This window comes from Stenella coeruleoalba (genome assembly GCF_951394435.1).
Source record: "Stenella coeruleoalba genome assembly, chromosome: 14".
NCBI classification, from domain to species: Eukaryota; Metazoa; Chordata; class Mammalia; order Artiodactyla; family Delphinidae; genus Stenella; species Stenella coeruleoalba.
The window spans coordinates 66052029-66077559 of record NC_137160.1 but is presented as its reverse complement, the minus strand read 5'-3'; the positions used below and the strand labels follow the sequence as shown (position 1 = coordinate 66077559).

The 25531-nt window shown below is 40.5% G+C and overlaps 1 protein-coding gene across 1 annotated transcript; it reads left to right on the top strand.

Moving 5' to 3' along the window:
* Positions 1-4116: 4116 nt before the first annotated feature.
* Positions 4117-25363, top strand: DRG1 (developmentally regulated GTP binding protein 1). Its single transcript, XM_079943156.1, has 9 exons — positions 4117-4240; positions 5019-5142; positions 6463-6638; positions 12392-12461; positions 15128-15297; positions 17610-17740; positions 19138-19305; positions 19571-19693; positions 24257-25363. The coding sequence occupies exons 1-9, from the start codon at positions 4199-4201 to the stop codon at positions 24354-24356; spliced, it is 1104 nt and encodes a 367-aa protein (XP_079799282.1). The 5' UTR covers positions 4117-4198; the 3' UTR covers positions 24357-25363.
* Positions 25364-25531: the final 168 nt, after the last annotated feature.

Below are 25531 nucleotides of genomic sequence, written 5' to 3'. Positions count from 1 at the left end.
AGGGAAGCCCCCAAATTTCTGTTTTTGAAAGGGGAATTCGGTCTCTTTATCATATGATAACAGATATATTGGATGTTATTCCTTTCATTCTATTTTATGCTTACTATTATTATTTTATTACTATTATTTATTACTATTACTATTTACTATTTACTATCTACCTTATTATTTTCTCTTTTCTTTTTCCTTACTTTTGCTGCCTTAATCATATTCCTTATCCCTCCCGTTATTTTAGAAGATCTCCTATACTTTTCAATTCTACCACTGTTACCTTCCCATCGCTTGCTAACATCAGAATTGAATGTCTATTTCTTTATTAACATACCACAATTAAATATGAGTAAGCCTTTGGAGGCACAGTTATTTCTCTATTCTACATCCATTTTGCTAAACTAGGTTGACATTTCTTAATAAGATTTCTCATTAGTTCATTTATTCGGTTCTGAGCATACTTAGAACAAACAATACACGTTTTGGGATATTTTTACAATTTTCTCAGAAGAAGGTTAAGGAAAGAAAGTGAATTATCTTTTAGCAAAGTACTGTTTGCTCTTTACCCAAAAAATGACTGCCCATGCTGACCGTATTCACAATCTCAGGTGAGCAGGCCGTCTGTTGATGTTTAGGAATGATTTCCTGTTTTGGGACACCCTTAGCACACACACTCGCTCCAGCCCAGTGGCACTTGTGAAGCACAGATGCTGTGCTTCCCTCTTCCCTGCCTTTGCTCATCTGCCTGGAATGTTCCCTTTTTTTTATCTCCATCTTCCCGGGCACATCTCGTGCGGAGCCATTTTCTGACCCAAACCAGATGTAAGCACTTCCTTCTTTGAACCCCACAAGGTACCTTGTTTATATCACTTCTGACACTTGCCTCACTCACTGGGCTTTGTATTACTGAGTTTTGGGTATCTTCATACCTTTACTCCTCTCCTGGGGGTTAAAAGGCATCTTACCTTTGTATTCCCAGTGCCTAGCACAGTCCCTCGCACATAACATGTACTGAACTGAAATGACTAGACTATTATATGGGTCAAGGAATCACCCACTTGAATGGCAGAAGAGGCAGACTTTTACTTAGTGAAGACTTTTGTGTATTTTCATTTTTTTGCATCTAAGAGACAAAGTGTTTGTAGAGAATTGTCTTCATCGTGCCCTAGATGTGCACATTCTTGAGAATCCCCCATCTAAAAGCAAAACATACATCACTCACTACCGGTATTAATACCTATCCTTCATGGAGGGCTTCCCACCCTCTACTGTTAGGGTATCTGGGAATTTTGATCTGTTTAGAAGCTAAGCTTAAAAAAGTGGTAACATGGATTTTTCATGTATCATTATCCTGTTATTTCTCCTGCCACCAACCAGACACAGTTGTTTAGCTCTCAATTACTATGCCATCTGTAATAAGGTATAAATGCTCATTTAGGAAAGAAAAAATCTTTCCTGCTTCTTAAAAATTCTTTTTTCCTGTCCCCTTGTTTTTGTTTCCATTTGTTTAATAAGTATGTTTCAAGGGCTTGCTGTAGCTGCCCCAATGCTGGTGTTGGAGATTTATGCTGCTCCTCCCTCGTGGGCTCAGGGGTTGGTGGGAAGTCAGAGGAGTAACCAAGCAGGGTGACTGTGCTCTGATGGGGTAAGAACCTGGGGCAGCCATCGGTGGGCCTCTACCCAAGCTTGAGTTCCAAGGAAAGCATCTGTGTGGATCAGAAAAGATGTGGGTGGTAGAAGGAAAGGGTGGGAGAAAAGCATACTGAGCAGAACACGCAAGTGCAGAGAACACCTGCCCATTTGAAGAACCAGTTATTTCAGAATGATTGGAGTGTCCTGGCAAGAGACAAAGCTTTTCTGTCTGTCCTTCCTCTGTTTCATTAATTTTTTTTTTTTTTTTTTTAAGAAATACAATGCCAAGGCATTAGTGGTTTAGCCCTATGGCAAACAGGCCCTCTGTTGTGGTTAGTGCCCAGCAGACCTGGGCTGGCTCTGGCTCTTAGGAGCTGAGCTTAAAGGCCTGGCCTTGGCTTCCCAACCTAGATACTTCTTAAGTGCAGGGACAGTATCTGATTCACTCTCTGCTCTGTCCTCAGACCTGGTACGGTGCTAAACAGCAGAAGGAGCTCAGTTAATATTTGTTGGATGAATAAGATGGCCACCCATGGGCCAGTGGTTGAGAGTCTGCCTGCCGATGCAGGGGACACGGGTTCGTGCCCCGGTCCGGGAAGATCCCACATGACGCGGAGCGGCTGGGCCCGTGAGCCATGGCCGCTGAGCCTGCGCGTCCGGAGCCTGTGCTCCGCAACAGGAGAGGCCACAACAGTGAGAAGCCCGCGTACCACAAAAAAAAAAAAAAAAAAAAAAAAAAAAAAGATGGCCACCCAGTACCCTGGGGGAGGTCAATATTACCCTTTGGCACAATCCTGACAGTTTGGGCCCCTAAGGTGGGTCCTGGGGTGTCTTTGAGCAATGAAGTGGTTAACTTAGCTGCAGGCTTCCTGTGACAGATTTGCTAAGTAGAACCTACTCACAGAGCATCATACCCTTGATATTGTCAGCCAATTAATTCCTTAAGTACTCTAAGTTAGTAAAGTCCTGCTGATTTGATTTTATCTGTCTTTTAAGACTGATCTTTGATCATATCCCATTCCAGCTGGACTTCCTCTCCTCTCCTTCCCTCCTCCATTACTGACAGTGTGGGATCTAATTACCTCATCACCCCTTAATTTATTTATGAAAAGGCTGAGGTTAAAGAAGAGAAAGAAACTCCTGAGCCCTTCGGGACCTTCTGTAAAAGCTTGCCTTTTCCCATTCCCTCCTTTGTGCCGGATATAACCTCCTTTTGCGTCTCTGGCAAGTTGGAATTGGTCTTACTTACAATTTTAGATAAATAAACTTCCCTCCCAGGGCTGAGTGGAGGCCAGCCCTGCAGGTTAAGCCTGGCCTGCGGACTCCCGATGGATCAATCAATCTATCAACAAGAATTCATTGATCCCACAGGAAGCAGCTTTCAAAATCAGCACACAGCTCCTGGGCGTCCTGGCATCCTCTTCACAAGACACTTGGGGAAGACGCGTCTTTTGAAATTTTAAATTCTATTATAATTATTACACAAATAATACATGGATATGTTAATCTTTTAAAAAAATTGAACGACACAGTAATATATGGAATAACAAGTGAAAGTCTTTCTCTGCCTTTCCTTGCATCCTATCCCACTGTTAACAGTTTGAGATTGTATCCTTTTATTCAGACCATTTAACAATGCGCTTTCCGACATGTACACCTATATAAATAAACATCTAATTTTAAACTAACATAAATGGGATCACAACCTAGTGAAGTTCTGCTACCATTTTTTTTTTTAAACAGTATGTCCTGGACATCCTTCCAGTTAGACCACACAGATCTATGTTTTAACGGCTGAAATAATATTTCACAGCACAGAGGTACCACTATTTATTTATCCTTCACATAGTTTCGAATTTTTCAGTATTTCAAGGACCGGTTCTCTGGGAATTATCCAGTCAATCATGCATTTATTGTGGGCTCACTATGTGCTGCGCACTCTACTCGGGGTTGGGGGTAAACAAAACAAACACCTAAAAATAGTTTTGAGTGATGGAAAGGGGGCATTTTCTTTTCCCAAGAAGACAGGCTGAAAATCGGTCTCTACATCGACCCTGGAGGCCGAGGAGTTCCCCGCCGTGTCTTCCCAGCAGTGAAAGGGGCCCCAGGACCCGTCGGTGCCGGCGAAGACGGGTGGACGCCGCGAGCGCGCTTTTCAGGAAGAGGGTCTGAGAGCTGCGGGCCTGCAGCGAAGAGTCACTCATCACACACTACGTGCCTGGGGCTGGGCGCGGAGCAGGACGCGGGGCGCAAGTCCGGCGGGGCGTGGCCGAGCGGCGCGCGACCCTCGGCGCGCTCGGGGAGGTAAGGACAGGGGTGGCCTCTCTGGCCCCCATTCCCGCGGGCTCTATGACACCGCGCTGGCTCGCGGGACGGGGCGCGGTTGGCTGAGGAGGAGGAGACCACTTCACGCTGTATCTCTCTCAGTAAGTCTCGCGCGGAACTCTCGCGAGAAATAGGAACTACCGCGCTTGCGCACTGCTGTAGCGCCTGGTGGCTGTGGAAGGTCCGCTGGCGGGTGTCCGAAGGGAGACTGTCCGTGTGGAGGCCACTGCGCCCCCCGCGACTCACCAACATGAGCAGCACTTTAGCTAAGATCGCGGAGATCGAAGCCGAGGTAATGGGCGCTCGAACACTTCGTCCGAGCGTTCCTCTTCGGCGGCGTCTCTCCTGCCTGAACTTCCCTCAGCCTCCTCAGGACCGGGCCCGCGTTCCCCGACTCCCCTCATCCCGGGCCCGCGGTCTACACCTGTGCAACTTAGTCAGTGCCCCCTTCCAGCGTTCTGCTCCTGTCTGAACATTGTTTCTCTCAGTCTTCTCTTCTTTTTATGTGAGCAACACTGAATCCTATCCCCCCACTTCTGCCCTGACCTGCTCGCGTACTTAAGTATCTTTCTTTATCGCCCCTCGAACCGCCCTCCCCTTCCCCAGTCTCTACTTTGATGACCCCCTTTCCCAGAGTATTGCTCCCGGGAATATGATCTGGATGTAAATTGTCATCTGCGGTGGCTGTTGATTCCACCTGGATTGTTGTGTGATTGTATGGTCTGAAGTGCTCAGAGCTCTTTAAAATCGGTTGGGGCACACCAGGTACAAGCAGTTGAAAAGGAATCAGCAGCTGAGTTTTAGTCTAATCTGTGAATGCTGATTGTAATGACCTTGGTCATGTTTCTTCTGTTTGGGCCTCAGCTGTTTGCTCTGTAATGCGGGGAATAGTCTGCGTGATGGAGAGAATGGATTTTTACTCTTTTAAGTCTGAGTTAAAATGGGTGTATTGAAGTTAGTGGGACCTAGATAAAAAACATCATTCTCTCAGAGCTGGGGGCGCATTCATTCTGGATGTTTTAACTTGTAGGAACTGCTTCTGATTTATGGCTGTGATTCCTCCCTTATAGATGGCTCGGACGCAAAAGAACAAGGCCACAGCACATCATCTAGGGCTGCTTAAGGCTCGCCTTGCTAAGCTTCGCAGGGAACTCATTACTCCAAAAGGTGGTGGTGGTGGTGGACCAGGAGAAGGTTTGTGTTTTGCTTCGACTTTCTTTTTCTTGGTATAATTTTTATTAATAAAGGCATATGGTTTAAAAATAATTTTAAATTTTATATCAAAGTCGATTTGTGTTTCCTAAGCCTAAATTCTTGAATTGTGTTTATTTTATTCTACTGATTTCTTTTCTTTTTTTTTTTTGGCCATGCCATGCGACTTGTGGGATCTTAGTTTCCTGAGCAGGGATCGAACCTGGGCCCTGGCAGCGAAAGCACCGAGTCCTAACCACTGGACTGCCAGGGAATTCCCAATTTTACTGATTTCAAAGGCAAACGAATATTCTCTAAGTGAACTAGGGTTTTATTTATGTATGTCCTGTACTGATCCAAAATAGTTTTACATTGGCTCACTGAAATATGTAAATAAATAGTCAACAAGATAAAGGAAATTAATACAAAGGGAAATGAAGGTAGAAAGAATAAGTTGAAGCCGAGAGATAAAGTTAGGATGAAAAGTAATGTCATAAAGTCTGTACACTTCTTAGAGAAGGGCCACAAATTTGGCTTTGAATTTGTTTGCAATGCACTGTAAGAAAAGAAAACTCTGTCAGTGACACAGTCCCCAGAGTTTATAAGAAAAAAAAAAGAAACCGATTTTTTAGATCAGTGGTTATATAATATTTGGGCCCTAAATACTGTGGGTACTAGAAAGGTATATAACATGTAGAGGTGTAAAGTTTTTACATCAAACACTCCATTTAATTTAAGAAAAAAAAAATGTCATGAAGAACCTAGGGGTAAAACAGGAATAAAGACACAGACTTACTAGAGAATGGACTTGAGGATATGGGGAGGGGAAGGGTAAGCTGTGACGAAGCGAGAGAGAGGCATGGACATATATACACTACCAAACGTAAGGTAGATAGCTACTGGGAAGCAGCCACATAGCACAGGGAGATCAGCTCAGTGCTTTGCGACTGACTGGAGGGGTGGGATAGGGAGGGTGGGAGGGAGGGAGACGCAAGAGGGAAGAGATATGGGAATATGTGTGTATATATAACTGATTCATTTTGTTGTGAAGCAGAAACTAACACACCATTGTAAAGCAATTATACGCCAATAAAAAAATAAAAAATAAAATAAAATAAAATAAACAAAACCCACTCCATTAAATATTTTGAATTGCTATGGGGGAATTTTGTGTGCTTAAGCTCTACCCTAGAGATAAACTGTAAAAAGTTGGAGAAATAGGTTCTAGAGGGATAGGCAACCAGAATGTAAAAGGAATTACATTAGTCTCAACACTCCCAGGGATAACTTTCCTCCTCCTTTTTATATTTGTTGATGTTTTAGGATTTGACGTTGCCAAGACAGGTGATGCTCGAATTGGGTTTGTGGGTTTTCCATCTGTGGGGAAGTCAACACTGCTCAGTAACCTGGCAGGGGTATATTCCGAGGTGGCAGCCTATGAGTTCACTACTCTGACCACTGTACCTGGTGTCATCAGATACAAAGGTGCCAAGATCCAGGTGAGTCAGGCCTGCAGGCCAAGGAAGGGAAGAAATCAATTCTTTCATTTAAAAAACACTTACTTGGAGCTCTGTATATGCCAGGCCTGATCTTTGATCTACCAGGCCCTCAGTGTCTAGTAGAGGAGACAGCGCAGTACATAAAAACAATAATACAGTGGGATATCGTTTGTGAAAACACAGAGAAAGGAAGGACTACTTTTTCCACCTGAGGATGGAGGTGGGGGAAGGTCTGGTAAGACAGAAAAAACTGCATGTAGAAAGTGACAATGGGGTGGGTTTTGAAGTTCAAATAGAATTTCACCAACTGGAGAATGTAAAGGACAGTTTTAAGGAGCCATAACAGTGAACAGCCTGCTGTGGTGTGAGCTTAGCTGTGGGACAGTGAGTGGTAGAAACTGAATCTGGAAAGGTAGGTTGGAGCTGAATTATGAAGGATCTTATGTGCCTGCTTAGGAAGTTGAATTTTATCTTGTACATAGCTAGGAGCCATCAGAAACTTTAATAAATACCATGATCGGACCCTTTTTATTTATTTATTTATTTTTAATTAATTTATTTATTTTTGCGGTACGCGGGCCTCTCACTGTTGTGGCCTCTCCCGTTGCGGAGCACAGGCTCCAGACGCGCAGGCTCAGCGGCCATGGCTCACGGGCCCAGCCGCTCCGCGGCATGTGGGATCTTCCCAGACCGGGGCACGAACCCGTGTCCCCTGCATCGGCAGGTGGACTCTCAACCACTGCGCCACCAGGGAAGCCCGATCAGACCCTTTTTAGAAAATAATTCTTATCTGTGAGACTTAATGAAGTTGTCATCTTCAGAAGTTCTCAGATAGATGATAGATTTAGGGCTCCCAAATGAGGAGTCCACTTGGGTATGAAAGAAAGAATGTGTAAAATGTAATGGAACACATTCTTTTTTGCTCCACAGCTAAGAAGGTAAGGTTCTGAATTTCATGGCATTTGAATCTAGACTAGAGGTTCCCAAACTTTCTAGTTCACAGCATCCTTAGTGTCTCAGCAATTATTTCCTGATAGTTTTCTGGTCCCAGTAATTTTTTATGGTGCTCCAGGCTAAAAGAAATAACCTAATGGTTCTGTTTGTTAAATAGTTAGATCCAAACAATTATTTATGTCCTTACAGCTACAGTTATTTACTAATGGGATATGGGCACTGTTGGGTACCATATAACTTCTCAGATTTTGGAATCAGATTGGATACTGCCACATTTGTTTCCTTTTCGACACCGATTTTTGTGTGGTGCTTATTTTTTACCATAGTAATCGCTGAAAAATCCAACTTCCCAAAGATTCGGATCTGATGTGGTTGAAAGCAGTGTACTAGGATCTAATGGTGAAATTATGAGCTTCTTGGATTTAGTAGTTCCCTCAGTGCCTGACAGATATTAAGAACTGCTGTTTCTTTTGAAAATTTAGAACGCCCTGAGTGCCTTGGCACATCGTTTGGAAACTCTTGGTGTAGGTATTTGTTTTCCCTCTTGCTGAGCTACACAGTGAGTTGTGAAGTACATTCATGCTTCTTTATTATAGAATCTGAAGTAGTGAGGGACCAGTGTCCTGGTAGTATTTTCAGTGGCTTTTTTTCTTTCTGGTTAGGTATCCATGCAGATACTGTTAGGACATGTACCTTTCTAGGACTCCATGTCCAAATGTATATAGTAACAAGAATGAGGACACTTGGGCATATCTGGACCATTGCTTAATTTCTTCTGGTTTCAGAGTCTTTGGCAGCTCAGAGAGTAACCTCTTTCCTGATGAGATGTTATGGCACCTCTCTCAGGGCTTCTGGGTATATCAGAATAAATAGCCACTTAACCCCTCTCTTTCCTTGTCTTTTCCTCAAAACCTTCATTTATTTCAGTCTCTTGATCTTTTCAGGTTTTTTTCTTCCTTTTTTCCATGGTACTTTCTTTTCCGTCTGTGCCCTCTGCCTCTGTTTTTCCTTCTGACTTTCTCCAGAAACCAAGTTAAGTAAGCATACTAGTAGGTGTGTTTAACTGCATTAAAAGGCCCTCAAATGTTCTTTTAAAAGGCTGTTTTGTGGCAGAGGACTCATTATCTGTGACTTGGTGGGGAATGGTGTACAAAATTAGAACCACCTAATAAGAATTATAAAGAGGTAGAGTTCTGTTTTTTTTGTTGTTGTTCGGAAAGAAGATCTTTTTAACAAGAAAGGTGCCTAAAGATGGAATGGTACCTCTTGAGGTAATTAATTACTATGTCTGGAGGTGTTCAAGTAATGGCTGAACCACCACTTAACCAGGGATGTACATATGTATACATATATATGTGTATACGTATATGTGTGTGTGTGTATATATATATATATATATATATATATATGTATATATATAGACTTGTACCTGCTTTAATCTCTGAAGGCATTTGAGTTTGAAGTAGGTTAACATTCCAATTCTTAAAATCCTACAGTTACATGATTTGAAGAAATATTTTTTATTTTCTCATCTCTTAGTTGGTTGTAATCTGAAATTCAGAATTGTAAAGCATAGACTGTTTTTATTGGATGAAATATAGTTGCCACATTCAAATAGTTCAATGTAATTTTAAATATTTAAATAGTTTAATGTAATTTTAAATATTTCCCTCTCAAGAAAAGCTAAAGTTAACTTGCTTTTACATTTGTAGGGGCTTCAATAAATTTCTCCGCCATGTTCAGCTGCCATGGCTCTTGCTCTCTTGTCTCAGTATAAAGCCTTTTGCTGATGGAATACTTTTTTTTTTTTTTTTTAAAGCAGGCAGGGATTTACAAAGTGGTGGAAGTAGATTACAGAATCTTTGGGAGGGCTGAAGAAATACACTTTAGACTTAACTTCTTAGGAACAACTGATGATAGACGTTTTGTTTTTTCAGACATCTTTATTGAAATGTAATTCACATACAGTTAACTGCACAGGAAGTATACAATTTGATAAGTTTTGACATATCTATAAACTGGTGAAAATATCACCACAATCAAGATTGTGAGCATATCATCCCCAAAGTTTCCTCATGCCCCTTTCATCCTGTAGTTTACATGTTAAGAGTTTTATATAAATAAGACCATGTGTAAATATAAATGAACTCTTTTTTTGGCTGGCTTCTTTCACTTAGCATAATTATTTTGAGGTTCTCTTATATCACCCTGCTTCCCCTAATATTAGCACCTTACATAAACATAGAATAATTATCAGTAATAGATTAACTCTGGTGCAGTACTAGTCACTAAACTATAGAACTTGTTCGAATTTTTACCAGTTTCCCGACCAGTGTTCTTTTTCAAGATTCTATTTGTGATCATCCCATGTTATGTTCGGTTCTTTCCCCTATTCTCCTGCCACCTGTAATAGTTCCTCAGTCCTGTCCTTCATGATCCTGACACTCTTAAAAGAGTGCTGATTAGTTATTTTGTAGACTGTTCCTCAATTTGGATTTCTCTGATGTTTTCTTACGATTAAACTGAGGTATTATATTTTTTTGGCAAGCATACTACAGAAATGGTGGTATGTCCTTCTCAGTGCATCTTAGGGATTCATGATGTTAGTATATATTATTGGTAATATTGACCCCCATCAGTTGGTTAAAGTGGTGTCTGTGGGGTTTCTCTACTGTAAAGCTATTATCTTTCTTTTTGTAGTTAATAAATATCTTGGGGGAGATACTTTGAGAAGATACAAATCCTGTTTCACAAACTTGCCCACTCATTTTAGCATTCATCTGGATCTCATATGCAACAGTTATTACTGTGCTTCTTGCTTAATGGTGATTCTCTATTTTTCTCTTTCCTACTACATTTGTTAATTGGAATTCTATTATATGGAGGAGCTATTCCTTCTCTCCCATTTATTTATTGAATTTGTGTCATTGTGGGCTCATGGATATTTATCTTATTTTATGGATTATAATCCAGTACTACCATTATTTTATTACTCACATTGTTCCAGGTGTGACTATTAGGAACTTCTTCAGGTTGGCTCCTTTGTTCTTTCCAGAAGCCCCCATCTTTTTGTGTGTAATGCCTTATTTTTTGGTACCACATGATGTTCCAGGCTAATCTTATATTTTCCCTGCCCCAGCCCTGGAATCTGCCACTTCTGAAGGAGTGCGCGTTCCTTTTATTGGAGACAGATGTTTAAAAATCAAGGTCTGGTGTGCTCATTAGCCCCCATGTAGCCTTTTAAATCAGTGTAACTAAAGTTTCCAAGTCAAGGCAGGTGTATTGAATATAAATTACGTTTTTTGAAAGAGAAAGGGTAGCTCAATTTAACTGGTGCGTTGTATCAGTTTTAGAGGAGGTAATGTTATTTATTATGTAGTGAGGAATAGGAAGGACATTTTGAGCAGGTTCTTGAATGGAAAAGTTGAACTCTCTAAGCACCTCCTGAGTTTGTTCTTTTTCCTTGTGGTTTATTTAATGTGAAGTTTATTTCTGTAATATCAGATATGCTTATAGCAAAGACTAGTTATTGTTGTTGTTGCTGTTTTTTGCCTTGCCGCGAGGCTTGTGGGATCTTAGTTCCCAGACCAGGGATCGAACCCGGGCCCTCGGCAGTGAAAGCGTGGAGTCTTAACCACTGCACCGCCAGGGAATTCCCCAGCAAAAGCTAGTTTTAAATGATGTTTTGATAAGCTGCAGCTATATACCTGTCTGTTCATATGGATAATTCAGTATTGGCCATACAGTAGTATGGCCCTTCGTATTTTCAGATTTTACATGTGCTCTTAACAGACTCTCAAGGGCTTATAACTATAGTTTGTGAATTTGAATCATCGGTGCTATGGATTTGGTTTTGATGTTCTCATCATTAAGTACATACACTGTGACTTCTGTGAAGTTTTACTTTATTGCATTTCCTGGGCAATTGAGTGGTCATTTTCAACTGGGGACACCTATCAGAGTCACCCATGGAGCCTTCTGAAATACAGATCAATATCTGAATCCTACTTTGGCCCTTCCAAATCAGAATATACAGGGATGAAGCTCAGATATCTGCTTTTTTTTTTTTTTTTTTTTTGGCGATATGCGGGCCTCTCACTGTTGTAGCCTCTCCTGTTGCGGAGCACAGGCTCCGGACGCGCAGGCTCAGCGGCCGTGGCTCATGGGCCCAGCCGCTTCGCAGCATGTGGAATCCTCCCGGACCGGGGCATGAACCTGTGTCCCCTGCATCGGCAGGTGGACTCTCAACCACTGCACCACCAGAGAAGCCCCTGCATTTTTAATTGTTTTATAGGTGATTTTTATGTGCTTGCCTGATTAAGAATGGCTGCAGAAATTTTTGTGAACTGGAGGATTCACAAAGGTCTCAGGATTTATTGCTTGTGAATGTTATGATCCACTTATTATCTATAGTAAGGAATTTGTATGGAGGATCAGCCTTCTGAAAAGTGGGGGAATATTGAAAAATATTAGTGTAGAATAATGGATTAAGGCCCCCAAAATGTGGATTATAATCTTGTTTATTAAGACTGTGACTTTGGGCAAACTACTTAACCTCTATGAAGCTCAACCAATATCCTTATTCACAGACTTACTAGGCATTTTGAACTAGATAAAGTATGTAAGAATCTTGCAGCTGACATTTAGTAGATGCTTAGTAAAAGTAAGATTTACACATTCACTTATAAGGAAGATTGGATTTGGATCTCCTAAATTTTGACTACTTGAGAAATAAATCATTCTATTTGATCTGTTCAGATTTATAATCAGTTTTTCCTTTTCTCTCCGTAATCTTCCAGCTTCTGGATCTCCCAGGTATCATTGAGGGTGCCAAGGATGGGAAAGGTAGAGGCCGTCAAGTCATTGCAGGTGAGTGTTCCAGGGCCACCATCCCAGGATATCATCCCTTTACTGGGTACTGTTCCTTTAGATGGGACTGTTGGGCTTGGAGTTGGTACCACAATGAAGGGCATAGTTTTAACTGACTTCTCACTGGAGTAGACTTAAAGTCGGAACTTAAAGGGACCTCAGAGAGTATCAGTCCAGATCCCCATTTGCAGAGCAACACTAAGGACAGGAGAAGTGAAGTGCGTTGGTGCAGTGTTGCACTGTTGTGGCAGATTCAGAGCTAGAACTCAGGTTTCCTGACTCCCACCCATGCCTTTTCTTCTTCTTTCCTTTTTATTTGAGGTAAAATACTATAAAAGGATAATCATAGGGGAATTCCCTGGCAGTCCAGTGGTTAGGACTCTGCACTCTCACTGCCGAGGGCCCGGGTTCAATCCCTGGTCGGGGAACTAAAATCCCACAGGCTGCAAGGCACGGCCAAAAATAAATAAATAAATAAATAAATAAAGGCTAATCATAAATGGCAATAATCTGCTACCCCAGATAGCAGATAATCTGACACCTTTAGTGTCATTCCCCATTGGCAGGTACTGACAAGTCTTCAACTGTTTCTTCTATTTCATATTTTAAAATGTTATGCTTATATTGCTATTTCATGACTAATTAATTTTAGATACCATCTGTTGGTTTCATGTTATGGTAGGAAATTAGCTCTCTCATACTCCATGTCTCTTTTCCTATTCTTTCAAAGAAGTTGTATCATAGTTTTCAGTTAACTCACTAGTCGTGGTATATATTATTATGTAATGACTGTCTGACTTTTGTTGTGCTGAGATAAGTAGTGTGTTATGACTTGGTTTCTTTTCTGTTGAGATCTGTTTTTGAAGTTTGTTTTTCATGGAGTTAATAATTGGTTCTTGTTTTATTTTGTTTACTTTTCTGTTTGTTAATATTTTTCAAATGTTCCAATAGATCAAATGCCTATTAATCAGTAGTTTTCTAGATACTTGAATACAGTTCCAAATACAGTCTTACTGATTTCATTATCTCCCCTCAACCCTGACACTACCTTCCTTTACCCTTTGTCTTTATGCCTCAATCTGGATTGATTGCTTTCTAGACCAACACTGTCCAGTAATGGAAATGTTCTACAGTAATGGAAATGTTTTGAATTTGTGCTGTCCAATATGGTAGTTGTAGGTGTCTGTGGCTGTTGATCACTTAAAGTGTGCCTGGTGCAATTGAGTAACTGAATTTTAAATTTTATTGAATTTTAATTAATTTAAATTTGAATAGCCCCAGGTAGCTAGTGGATGCTGTATTGGATAATGCAGCTCTAGGCTTTTTGCATGGCTGTCATCCTGAGATTTTCTTTTGTGTTCTTGTGTGGGATCCCCTATTTCTTAGAGTCAGCGTCTTACCTTTTTTGGGTTATTTTCATGTTTTGCTGAAGCACATTCTTTAGAAACTTACTGAAAAAGAGTGAATGATAGGTACATTGTTCTGGTTTTTCTTTTCATGTTTGAAAGTATTTTTATTTTACCCTTAATTATTAATTTAGCTATTTATGGAATTATAGGTTTGAAGTCATTCATGGATGACTATCAGAAATATGCTAAATTAAAAGAGCCAGGCACAAAAGACTAGATTTTGTATAATTCTATTTATATGCAATTCTAAAACATGCAACTTAATCTATGGTGACAGAAAAGCAGATCAGTGGACTTCCCTGGTGGCACAGTGGTTCAGAATCTGCCTGCCAATGCAGGGGACACAGGTTCGAGCCCTGCTCTGGGAAGATCCCACATGCTGCAGAGCAACTAAGCCCGTGTGCCACAACTACTGAGCCTGTGCTCTAGAGCCCATGAGCCACAACTACTGAGCCCACATGTTGCAACTACTGAAGCCTGTGCGCCTAGAGCTCGTGCTCTGCAACAAGAGAAGCCACTGCAATGAGAAGCCTGCATACTGCAACAAGAGAAAGCCTGTGCTCAGCAGCAATGAAGACCCAACGCAGCCAAAAATAAATAAATAAATAAAAAAAAGAAGAAAAGCAGATTAGTGGTTGACTGGGAATTGAGGGGAAGATTCATTGCAAAGGGGTATAAGGGAGCTTTTGGAGGTGATGGAAATCCTCTGAATCTCAGTTGCTGTGGTGGTTAGACAGGTATATACATTTGTCATCAAACCATGTGCTTAACACTATTTTTTATAAATTATATCTCAAAAAAGTCGACAAAAAATATGCTAACTGGATAATCTTATTCTTTTAGAATTCTTACTGTTTTAAATCTTTCTGAACTTTTTCAGGAATTCAGGTTATTGCCTGGTTTGTATCTTCATCCCAAATTATTTTTCTACTAGTGTATCTAGAAGTTGACACATCCTCTAGATACACTAATAGAAAACAAAGAATACATTGCAGATTGACTTCTGGCATAAATTTTTGGAAAGCTTAAGAACTTCATGTGTGTCTGTGTATTTATAAAAAAAAAAAATCCTTTGTCTTTTAAGTGTAGGAACTCTAGACCACCCCCTCCCCCTTTTGGAGTATTTGAATTATGTTACCACCCCCTCCCCCTTTTGGAGTATTTGAATTATGTTCCACCCCCTCCCCCTTTTGGAGTATTTGAATTATGTTAAGTCTTTAATGAGCTTTGAAAAAAATTTTATTTTCAATTCTTCAGTGGCCAGAACGTGTAACTTGATCTTGATTGTTCTGGATGTCCTGAAACCCTTGGGACATAAGAAGATAATAGAAAATGAGCTGGAAGGCTTTGGCATTCGCTTGAACAGCAAACCCCCCAACATTGGCTTTAAGAAGAAGGATAAAGGAGGCATTAATCTCACGGCCACTGTAAGTGGAAAAGGTGATATGGGGCAGGTTGCTGAAGGGACTGGGGTGGAGAGTGGATTGTGGTACATAGACATTGACATTTGGAAATTGCCTGGCTTCTCCCAGCACTAATTGAGGTAACACAATGATGTCGTAATGACTGAGAGAGTAGGACAAGAGTTGGTCTCAGACTTACTTAACCTTTGTGACTTTATTTCTTCCTTTGGGTTATTTGGGGTGATATGGGACTAAAGACCAATCTTATGTTTGCATGAAGTAGATGGCTGCTGATATCATCTATTTTCATTCATTCAACACAGATTTATAGAGCACCTACCATGGGCCACACATTGTTTTAGGCTTTCAGGGGGAATGGAAGAGGGAGCAAAATAGACAAAAATTCCGGCCCTTAGATTCTAATGGGGAAAGTAGCAAACAAAATTAATGAGTGATTATAGTATATTAGATAATGATAAACTAAGGACAAAAGTAAACTAGGGAAAGAGGATGGAGAGTGTTGGTGGGAGGGTTGCAGTTTTTTTTTTTTACATCTTTATTGGAGTATAATTGCTTTACAATTGTGTGTTAGTTTCTGCTTTATAACAAAGTGAATCAGTTATACATATGTTCCCATACCTCTTCCTTCTTGCGTCTCCTGGGTTGCAGTTTTAAGTAGGTTGATCAGAGAAATCTTCACTGGGGTGACATGAAGGAGTGAACCAAGTGAATATCTTGAGGAAGAGCGTTTCATGTTGAGGGAACATCCCAAGTGCAAGGCCCTGAGGTAGAGGGTTCCTTTGCACGTTTGAGGAACAGAAGAGTGAGCAGGCAGGAGAGTGGTAAGAAACAAAGTCATAGTATAGGGCCAAACATGCTTTTACTTTGCAGGAGATGGGTAACTTTTGGTTGGGTTCCAGTCTGTGGAGTAAAATTGATTCAGGTTTTAATGGAATCAATCTGGTTGTTGAGAACAGACTGAAATGGGTTAAGTACAGACGCACAGAACCCATTTAAGAGGTTATTGCAATAATCTAGTCAAGAAGTGATGGCTTCTTAGACCAGAGTTGTAACAGTGGAGGAGATGTGGAGTGGTTGATTGTGGAAAGATTTTGGAAATAGTTGGTAGGAATTACAGCTGGACTGGATATGGGTTGTGAGAGAAGGAGGTGATGGTGAGTTTTTGTTCTGAGCTAGAAAAATGGACTCTCATGACTAAAATAGTAGGACTTTGTGTAGAATAGGTTTGGAGAGGAGGGGAAGATCAGATGTTCAGTTTGAGATGCCAGTGACACTCAAATTAGACCTCCAAGTGTTACTGTCAAATAGGCATGTGAGGAATGATCTGGGTTGGAGCTATACATTTAGTGGTTATCAATTTTAAAGCCATGAGCTTAGCTGAGGAAGCAAATATAAATAGAAAAGAGGTTCAAGGATTGAGCTTTGTGACACCACCCTCCGTCCCCCACAACGATTAGACGCTGGGAGATGGGAAGAATCAGCAAATAAGACATCTCAGACAAAGAAGAAGGAAAACTGGAAGAGTTTGGAATCCTGGAAGCCAATTAAAGAAAGTGTTGCAGATTGGTAGAACGATCAATTCTGTCAAATGCTGCTTCTAAGTCATATAATTGAGGAATGAGAATTTCCTACAACATTTAACATTCTGGAGGTCCAGATTATTTGACTGTCATAGGTTTAAGCTGTCCTGCCCAAAAGATCTTTTCTATTATCCTGTCATAATGTTTGAACATTCTTTCTGTATTTTTGCTAAGGCTGCCATAATAAAGTACTATATAGACTGGGTGGCTTGAACAACAGAAATTTAATTCTCTTAATTTTGGAGACTGGATATCTGACATCAAGGTGTGAGCAGGACTGGTTTCTTCTGAGGCCTCTCTCCTTGGCTTGTAGATGGCTGTCTTCTCCTCTGTCTTCATATGACCTTCCCCTCTGTGTCTGTGTCCTAATCTCCTTTTCTTGTAAGGATGTGAGTCACATTGGATTAGGGCCCACCCATATGACCTCATTTTAATTTAATTACCTCTTTAAAGACCCTAGCTCCAGTCACATTCCGAGATACTGGGATTAGTTCTTCAACATATGAATTTGGGTGGGGATGGGGACACAATTCATGCCATAGCACATTCCTTTGAGTTTGGAAAGATTTTTAGTTTTTGAGTATTTCCTACTAAAAGTCAGGTACTCTGATCCAGGATAATGGTCTTTAGAAATAAGTTTGCACCTTATCTAGGATTATCCAGGTACATCGGTAGATACTCTTAGGAGGTTTTTTTTTGCTCTCTGACCAGTCATTGTCTTCTATGCCCATTCAGTGCCCTCAGAGTGAACTGGATGCTGAAACTGTGAAGAGCATTCTGGCTGAATACAAAATCCATAATGCTGATGTGACTCTGCGTAGTGATGCCACAGCAGATGACCTCATTGACGTGGTGGAAGGAAACAGGTACTGACTAAATGTGCCTGAGTTTGAATTTGAAGCCTTGTAATGGCAACAACATTGGATTATGAATCTGGCAGACATTGATTCTAACTCCAGTTGTGCTGTTATCTTAAATAATAGTGGGCCTTGCTTTCTTTAGCTGTAAAATGAAGGGTTGGTCTTGATTGCTGACATCCTTCTTTGCTCTGCAATTTGATCATGATAATCTAATTGCTTGTTTCAGTTACTTGCTGTGAACTAGGCTATCCCCTAAGCTCTGTGTCATATGATGGTTGAAGAGGGTAGGTTCTCAATCTGCTCTCACAGAATTAATCCATCTGAGAAATCCTGTAGGCTGTTCTGAAGAACTGAGAGCAGACTGGCTGTGTCTATTTTCTCTAAGGGAACAGAGCTGAAACCCTATTCCATGAGACATTACTATTACTAGTATTTGAAATTAAATTATAATTGAAACTACTGTTAAAATTATTTCTGGCATTTTAAAATAAACTATTTATTTATTTATTTATTTATAGCTGCATTGGGTCTTCGTTGCCGCACGCAGGCTTTCTCTAGTTGCGGCAAGCGGGGGCTACTCTTTGTTGCGGTGCGCGGGCTTCTCATTGCGGTGGCTTCTCTTGTTGTGGAGCATGTACTCTAGGCGCACAGGCTCAGTAGCTGTGGCTTGCAAGCTCTAGAGCACAGGCTCAGTAGTTGTGGCACCTGGGCTTAGTTGCTCCACGGCATGTGGGATCTTCCTGGACCAGGGTTCGAACCCATGTCCCCTGCATTGGCAGACAGATTCTTAACCACTGCGCCACCACGAAAGTCCATTTCTGGCATTTTGAAAACAAATAAAAGCTAGTGCTTTGAGTTACGTGTTTTGGAAGTGAGGTAATTGAAGCCTGAGAAGTTGTGGCTTGCCTAATTATTAGTAACTTAGCTGCCCTATTGATTGAACATTAGGATTATGACTTTGCTAGATGTATTAAAAATTTTTTTTTATTCTTTAAAAGTTATATTATTAGAAATATATTTACATTCTTACAGTTCATAAAAGAACTCTGGGAACTGGACTCTGAGACTTGCCCAGGGATACATGTATAGAAAGCGACAGAGCTGGGAATAAATTCATTCTTTGTGACTCCAAAGCTTGTGTTCTTTTCCACTGCAGGATGCTTTCTCAGTAATTAGTTGCATGACTAGGGACTACGGCTTGAGTTTTGTTACTTCTCAACCCATAGTTCACTTTTTGGATGTTCTACCTGATTTTGGTAGGAAGCTTTTTCTTTTTTTTGGCTGACTTTCTTATGACCCCATTTAAGAGTCTCTGATTTGGGGTCCTGGGTGAGAGGGTGCTGATAATCAGACTGACAGTCTTGTCCACAGCTCCAGACTCACGTACTGTTTTTGTTCTACAGAGTCTATATCCCCTGTATCTATGTGTTAAATAAGATTGATCAGATCTCCATTGAGGAATTGGATATCATCTATAAGGTGCCTCACTGTGTACCCATCTCTGCGCATCACCGCTGGAATTTTGATGACCTGTTGGAAAAGATCTGGGACTATCTGAAACTAGTGAGGATGTAAGTCTTAGTGGATAGGGTAATATTACTGTAGGATTTAAACCAGACTGTCCTAAAATGATACCCTCTAGAGCTCATTAACATAATCTATTTTTGGAGATATAAATAAGTTAATTCCTCTCATCTGCGAGGCTATATTGAGGGCACTTTCTTCCTCAAGATAGAGGTTATCTGGGTCTGATCTCCGGGGTGATGGAGGGTTGATTTGCATTCACACATGAAACATTCCAAGAAGTAGGCAACCTCTATTCCCTCTGTGTTCTAGTTACACCAAACCCAAAGGCCAGTTGCCAGATTACACATCCCCAGTGGTGCTGCCTTACTCCAGGACCACGGTGGAGGATTTCTGCATGAAGATTCACAAAAATCTTATCAAAGAATTTAAATAGTAAGTATCGTGGGCCCATGGTGCCTTCTTTTCCCTGTGAGCTACTGGTTCTACTAATAATTCTTAGGATAGTATTATAGAAATTAGGCATCAGGAGATGCTTGCTTGGTTAGAACTTTGCAGTGTCTTCTTAAAACCATGCCAGCTTGGAGCAGGAAGAACCCTAAAAGCCTTTTCAGGTTGGGAGGGCTGACAGTACAAAGTGCTCTGACTTTCTCTTTTTAATTCGTCTTCCTCTTGGCAAACACAAAATGTTAATTCTTCCTGCCAGCATCACACTGGGCTTCACTGGGTACTGAGGGCCTCTCTAAACCTTTTGCATGAGTAAGTCCCCCTGATCTTTCTCATACTCCTCACTGCTGATACAGGTGGAATTTTTTTTTTTTTTTTTTCCTCAATGTGTGGCACGTGGGATCTTAGTTCCCTGACCAGGGATTGAACCCATGCCCCCTGCATTGGAAGCGCGGAGTCTTAACCACTAGACCACCAGGGAAGTCCCGAAATATACTTCTTTTAACATCTTATTTTGAACTAATTTTAGACTTACAGAATAGTTGCAAAAATAGTAATAGAGTTTCCTTACATCCTTAACCCTACTTTCCCTAACATTATCAGCTCACATAAGCATAATACAATCATCAAGAACAGAGGTTAGTATTGGTACAATATTATTAACTAAACTATAGACCTGATTTGAATTTTAATACCTTTGCTACCAGCATCCTCTTTGTGTTTCAGGAATCTACATGGGATTTTAGCTGTTACTTCTCCCTAGTCTTCCAGTCTGCCAGTAATATTTCCTTAAGTCTTTCAGTGTCTTTGATCTTGGCCTTTTTGAAGAGTACTGATCAGTTATTTTGTAGAATGTCCCTCACTTTGGGTTTGTCTAATGTTCTCTCATGATTGAAGTGGGATTATGCATTTTTGGTAAGAATACCACAAAAATGATGATGTGTCCTCAGTTTGCATCATATCACCGGATTCGTGATGTTGATGTATCTTATTATTATTATTATTTATTTTATTTATTTTTTTTGCGGTACGCGGGCCTCTCACTGTTGTGGCCTCTCCCGTCGCGGAGCACAGGCTCCGGACGTGCAGGCTCAGCGGCCATGGCTCACGGGCCTAGCCGCTCTGCGGCATGTGGGATCTTCCCGGACCGGGGCACGAACCCGTGGCCCCTGCATCAGCAGGCGGACTCTCAACCACTGCACCACCAGGGAAGCCCTGATTATTATTATTTTTAAATTTATTTTATTTATTTATTTTTGGCTGTGTTGGGTCTTAGTTGCTGCACGCAGCCTTTCTCTAGTTGCAGGGAGTGGGGGCTACTTTTCATTGCAGTGTGCGGGCTTCTCATTGTGGTGGCTTCTCGTTGTGGAGCACAGGCTCTAGGCATGCAGGCTTCCGTAGTTGTGGCTTGTGGACTCTAGAGCGCAGGCTCAGTAGTTGTGGTGCATGGGCTTAGTTGCTGCGCGGCATGTGGGATCTTTCTGGACCACGGCTCGAACCCATGTCGCCTGCATTGGCAGGCAGATTCTTAACCACTGCGCCACTAGGGAAGCCTGATGTTGATATATCTTATTGATGGTAATATTTACTTTGATAACTTGGTTATGTTGGTGTTGGCTGGGTTTCTCTACTGTAAAGATACTGTTCTCTCTTATTTGATAAATGTCTTGGGGAGGTACTTTGAGACTATGAAGATCTGTTTCTCTTCAGATGTTTACCTGCTGATTTTAACATCTATGGTGGAGCTTGTCTGCAACATTTATTGCTGTGTTGTTTGCTTAATGGTAATTCTTTATTTCCCTCTTTCATTTTACATTTATTTATTGGAATTCTATTGTGAGTTACAGCTAGCTCTTCTCCCCTGTTTATTAAGTTAATTCATAATTTATTTTTATTAGTATGAGCTCTTGGATATTTATTCAATGGTGTTATAATCCAATCCTGTCATTATTTTGTCACTCAAGTTGTTCCAGCTTTTGCCGTTAGGAGCTCCTTCAGGTTGGCTCCTATGTTCTTTTGATAGGCTGCCATCTTTTTTTTTTTTTTTTTTTAAACATTTCCTTACCTTTTGGCACTACTAGATGTTCCTGATTCATAGTGATTTTTCCTACACCAGCCCTGGAATCAGTCACTTATCCAAGAAGCCTGGGTTTACAAGATCTGTGTGCTAGGCATCCTCATTGTTAGTGGACTGTTGTTGCTTGTAAGGCCCTCTTAGCAGACAGAGTTAGGAAATGTATATAAGGATACTAACCTGTACTTACAAGTCCATCTGTATTTCTTTATCTCTCTTGTCTTATGTATGTATCTATTTAATTTACCCATCCATCCTTATCTATCTATATTAAGAACCATCAGTTTATTTATTGTTACCTCTGATTCCAGTTCAACACCACAGGGTTCATTTTAGCCTTCTCCTTTTTATTTTAACTTCTCTCTCCAGCAGTGAGAAACGTGGCTGTCATTATCTATAATCTACTTATTTAATTCTAGTATATATAAAAAGTAGTTCAGACCTGCAACCTATAATTCTGTGAGAAATATTTTAACTAACTGAATTACAGTATTTATAAATAATTCTTTTTATCTTTACAGGCTGAAATTTTAAAAATTGTTTTAAAAACGAGAAAAAACAAAAATAACAAAAAAATATAAAAACAAGAGAAAATAGAAAGTAATTGTAGAAAATTAGGAAAGCATAGAAATAGTTTTTATTTTATTTAATTAATTAATTAATTTATTTTTGGCTGCGTGGCATGAGGGATCTTAGTTCCCTGACAGAGATCGAACCCATGCCCCCTGTAGTGGAAGCGTGGAGTCTTAGCCACTGGACTGCAGGGGAAGTCCAGAAATAGTTTTTAAAATATTCATACTTGTTTCTGACCCTAAGAATACTGAAAGAGTGAAGTCTTTTATTAAGCTTCACATTCCTTTTATCAAAAGTAACTATCCACACACAGGTGCTAATTTCTACTGCCCTCAAATCATTATATTTTGACACATACTTGAATCAGTGAAGGAGAATCTTGGGAGAAGTTAGACATTTTCTTTTTTCAAAATTTATAGATTTCTGGATAGTTCCTGCCTTCCATGGTAACAGAACACTGTTCAAAGCCTCTGAATTGTAGCTTAACCAAGGAATTAAATGAAAGGGGAGAAAAATATTTTGGAGAAGAGACATATGAAGGCAAATAGAATTTTATTTGGTCACTATTTTCCTGTTTTTGATTTTAAATTATTGCACAAATAGCATTTTAACTGTCTTAATAATAAAAAAAAATTCAGCTTTAGGCCTACTAATTATGACGTGTCCCTGTTGCATTCCCTTTGTGTCCTTGACCACATGCACACATCCTTTGATAATTTACTATATAAATGTTTTCTCTGTGTTATAAGATTTATATATATAATTTTTATAACCATAGTTTTCCTATCTTTTGCTACTTTATGTAAGTTTCTAGTCTTAATGCACAGACCTTTCCCTTTTTATTTCTTTAATCCAAAAGTAGGATTAATGATTATATGGCTTATGATATGTTTTGCTGCATTGCTTTCCAAAAGGGCTGAACCTGTTTACATTTTGCCATCAGCAAAATACAAGGCACTGACTCTATTGCAGGCATTGAATTTGACTGCTAAAAATTAGTTTTCTAACTTAAGATAGTAAAATGGTTACGCTGCATTTATCTTGCTTGTTAGTACATTTGAAAGATTTTATATGTATTTGTTTTACTAACGGTGATGTATCAGTTCTTGTTATTTGTTTATCTGTTTTTATTTAAAAAAGTGAAATCTTGCTTAATGATTATTTTTTTGGGGGGAATAAAGATTTTTAAAGCAAAGACAATATAAAAATAATATGGCCAATGTTTTCTACCCCTTGGTACATAGTTCTTAGTCTCTGTGAGGCTGGTATCAGTGTCTTGTTCACTCATTTCCATCAGTAGCACATCATACTGTTAGTATTGGAAGCCCATGGATAAAAATTACCTTCCTATATTCTAAGAAATCAGGAGACCTATCAGTTATGGCTTCTTGATAGGGAAGGAGAGTTTTCGTAGTTTGACTGAGGAAGGAGGTCCTACATTTCTTATTAGTACCCACTGATGGTTTCAGTAGACCCCATAAAAACTGGTATTCTCTAACAGTCTGTAAATAACTGACATTGCATTTGTAGGAATCAATTTCCAATCAGTTATTTCAGGGTTTTTCTCTATTAAAAACCTATGCTTTCTCCTTTTAATTTTAAATTAGTCTTGTCATACTTCTCATTTGTATTTTTTCTCTTTGACTTTCATAAGTTGGCTTTGGAGCAAGAGGAACCACACAACTTCTGAAAATCTTTGCCACTTTTTATGTGAAGGTTCCAGTGTGCCACACTGCTTGGGAAGCTAAAGCCTTTGGGCTTTGACTGGGGACAGGGGACCTTGGATATTGCAGGCCTTTGGCTCTTAAGAGCTGGAATGCTAAATCTGAGCAGAAAGTGGCACCTAGGTAGATAGAAGCTAGGTGATTATTTACGCTAACTGTTCTTTTTTTCCTTCCATACAGCGCTCTGGTGTGGGGTCTCTCTGTGAAACACAATCCTCAAAAAGTGGGTAAAGACCATACGTTGGAGGACGAGGATGTCATTCAGATTGTGAAGAAGTGACACCATCCCCTTCACCATCTGCCAGGCCATGGCAGCTTTCTCCATGATCAAACACCTGACTCCAAGCCCCTCCTGGCTTTGGCAGCCACTGGACCAGGATACAGGGGAGGGAGATGGAGGCACCCAAATTGGAACTTCACTTGTCTTAACTTGGTGTCACCTTGTATGTTGAGCTGCATAAAGGACCTGGTAGGCCAGCGAACTATGTACAGTTCATGTGTCATTGTCAGAATTTGTTTTGAGGAGGACTGAATGAGGATGGGTATGTGTAGTGAGGCAGCTGCAGAAGGAGTACTTGGGAGCTTGGTCTTGTATGTGAAATGGGTAAAAATGTGACTGCAACATCTCACTTGATGGTTAGTTGTGAGAAACCCTTCCAACTCAGTGTGGGTTTTGGTCTTTTCAGGTGGTCTTTCCCAGATGATACTGGAGAAAGGAAGGACTTGATGTAAGTTAACTGATTATTCCCTGCAACGCTAGCCATTTTGGGAGATGGTGTAGTGTGGCGGTTGAGTAAAATACTCTGACCAGGCACATCAGGCTTTGAATGGCAGGCCCACCTCTAATTAACTGTGGAATCCTGCATAAATTACTCAATCTCTATAAGCTTCAGTTTTCTCATGTAACATGGAGATGGTAATAACACTTACCTTCTAGAGTGGAGATTCTTAGTATTAAGAGAGATGGTACTTGTAAAATGCTTACTAGCACAGTATCTGGCATATAAGTACTTGGTGAATGTTGGCTCTTGTTTTCACTGGTTCCTTTCCTTTAGTTAGAGCACAGCTGTGTATCAGTGTTGGGCTGAAAGTTGAGCTGAACCATGCTGCCAGCTGGGCGCCACTAAGTGTCTCCTTTCCCATAGCCCAGCCCTTCTCCTGAACTCCCATGGCAGCCCTGGCCCCAGCCACATAACCCGAGTGAAAGCATGGAGGCAGAACATTGCAAGTGAGGCAACCAGTGTGATCAGAGCAGGTTTGTGGGTACACATATGTATGGAGGTGGGAGGTTAGGTTATAAGGAGGGGTGGGGTCAAGACTACTTGAGAGGGTACTAAGGGCATAAGTAGAGGTTTTAGACTAGAAATAAGGGATTTCCTTGATAATGCAAAATTGGCAGAAATCTTTGTGTGCTGGACTGGACTAGTGAGAATATGGGGAGAGGGAGGGAGTGGA

What these genes read in the sequence shown, in the direction of transcription:
- DRG1 (XM_079943156.1), top strand. Translation starts at nt 4,199, where the DNA reads ATGAGCAGCACTTTAGCTAAGATCGCGGAGATCGAAGCCGAG. An exon ending in GCATTAATCTCACGGCCACT is followed by an intron (nt 15,298 to 17,609) that starts GTAAGTGGAAAA and finishes ATGCCCATTCAG; the next exon opens with TGCCCTCAGAGTGAACTGGA. An exon ending in CTTATCAAAGAATTTAAATA is followed by an intron (nt 19,694 to 24,256) that starts GTAAGTATCGTG and finishes CCTTCCATACAG; the next exon opens with CGCTCTGGTGTGGGGTCTCT.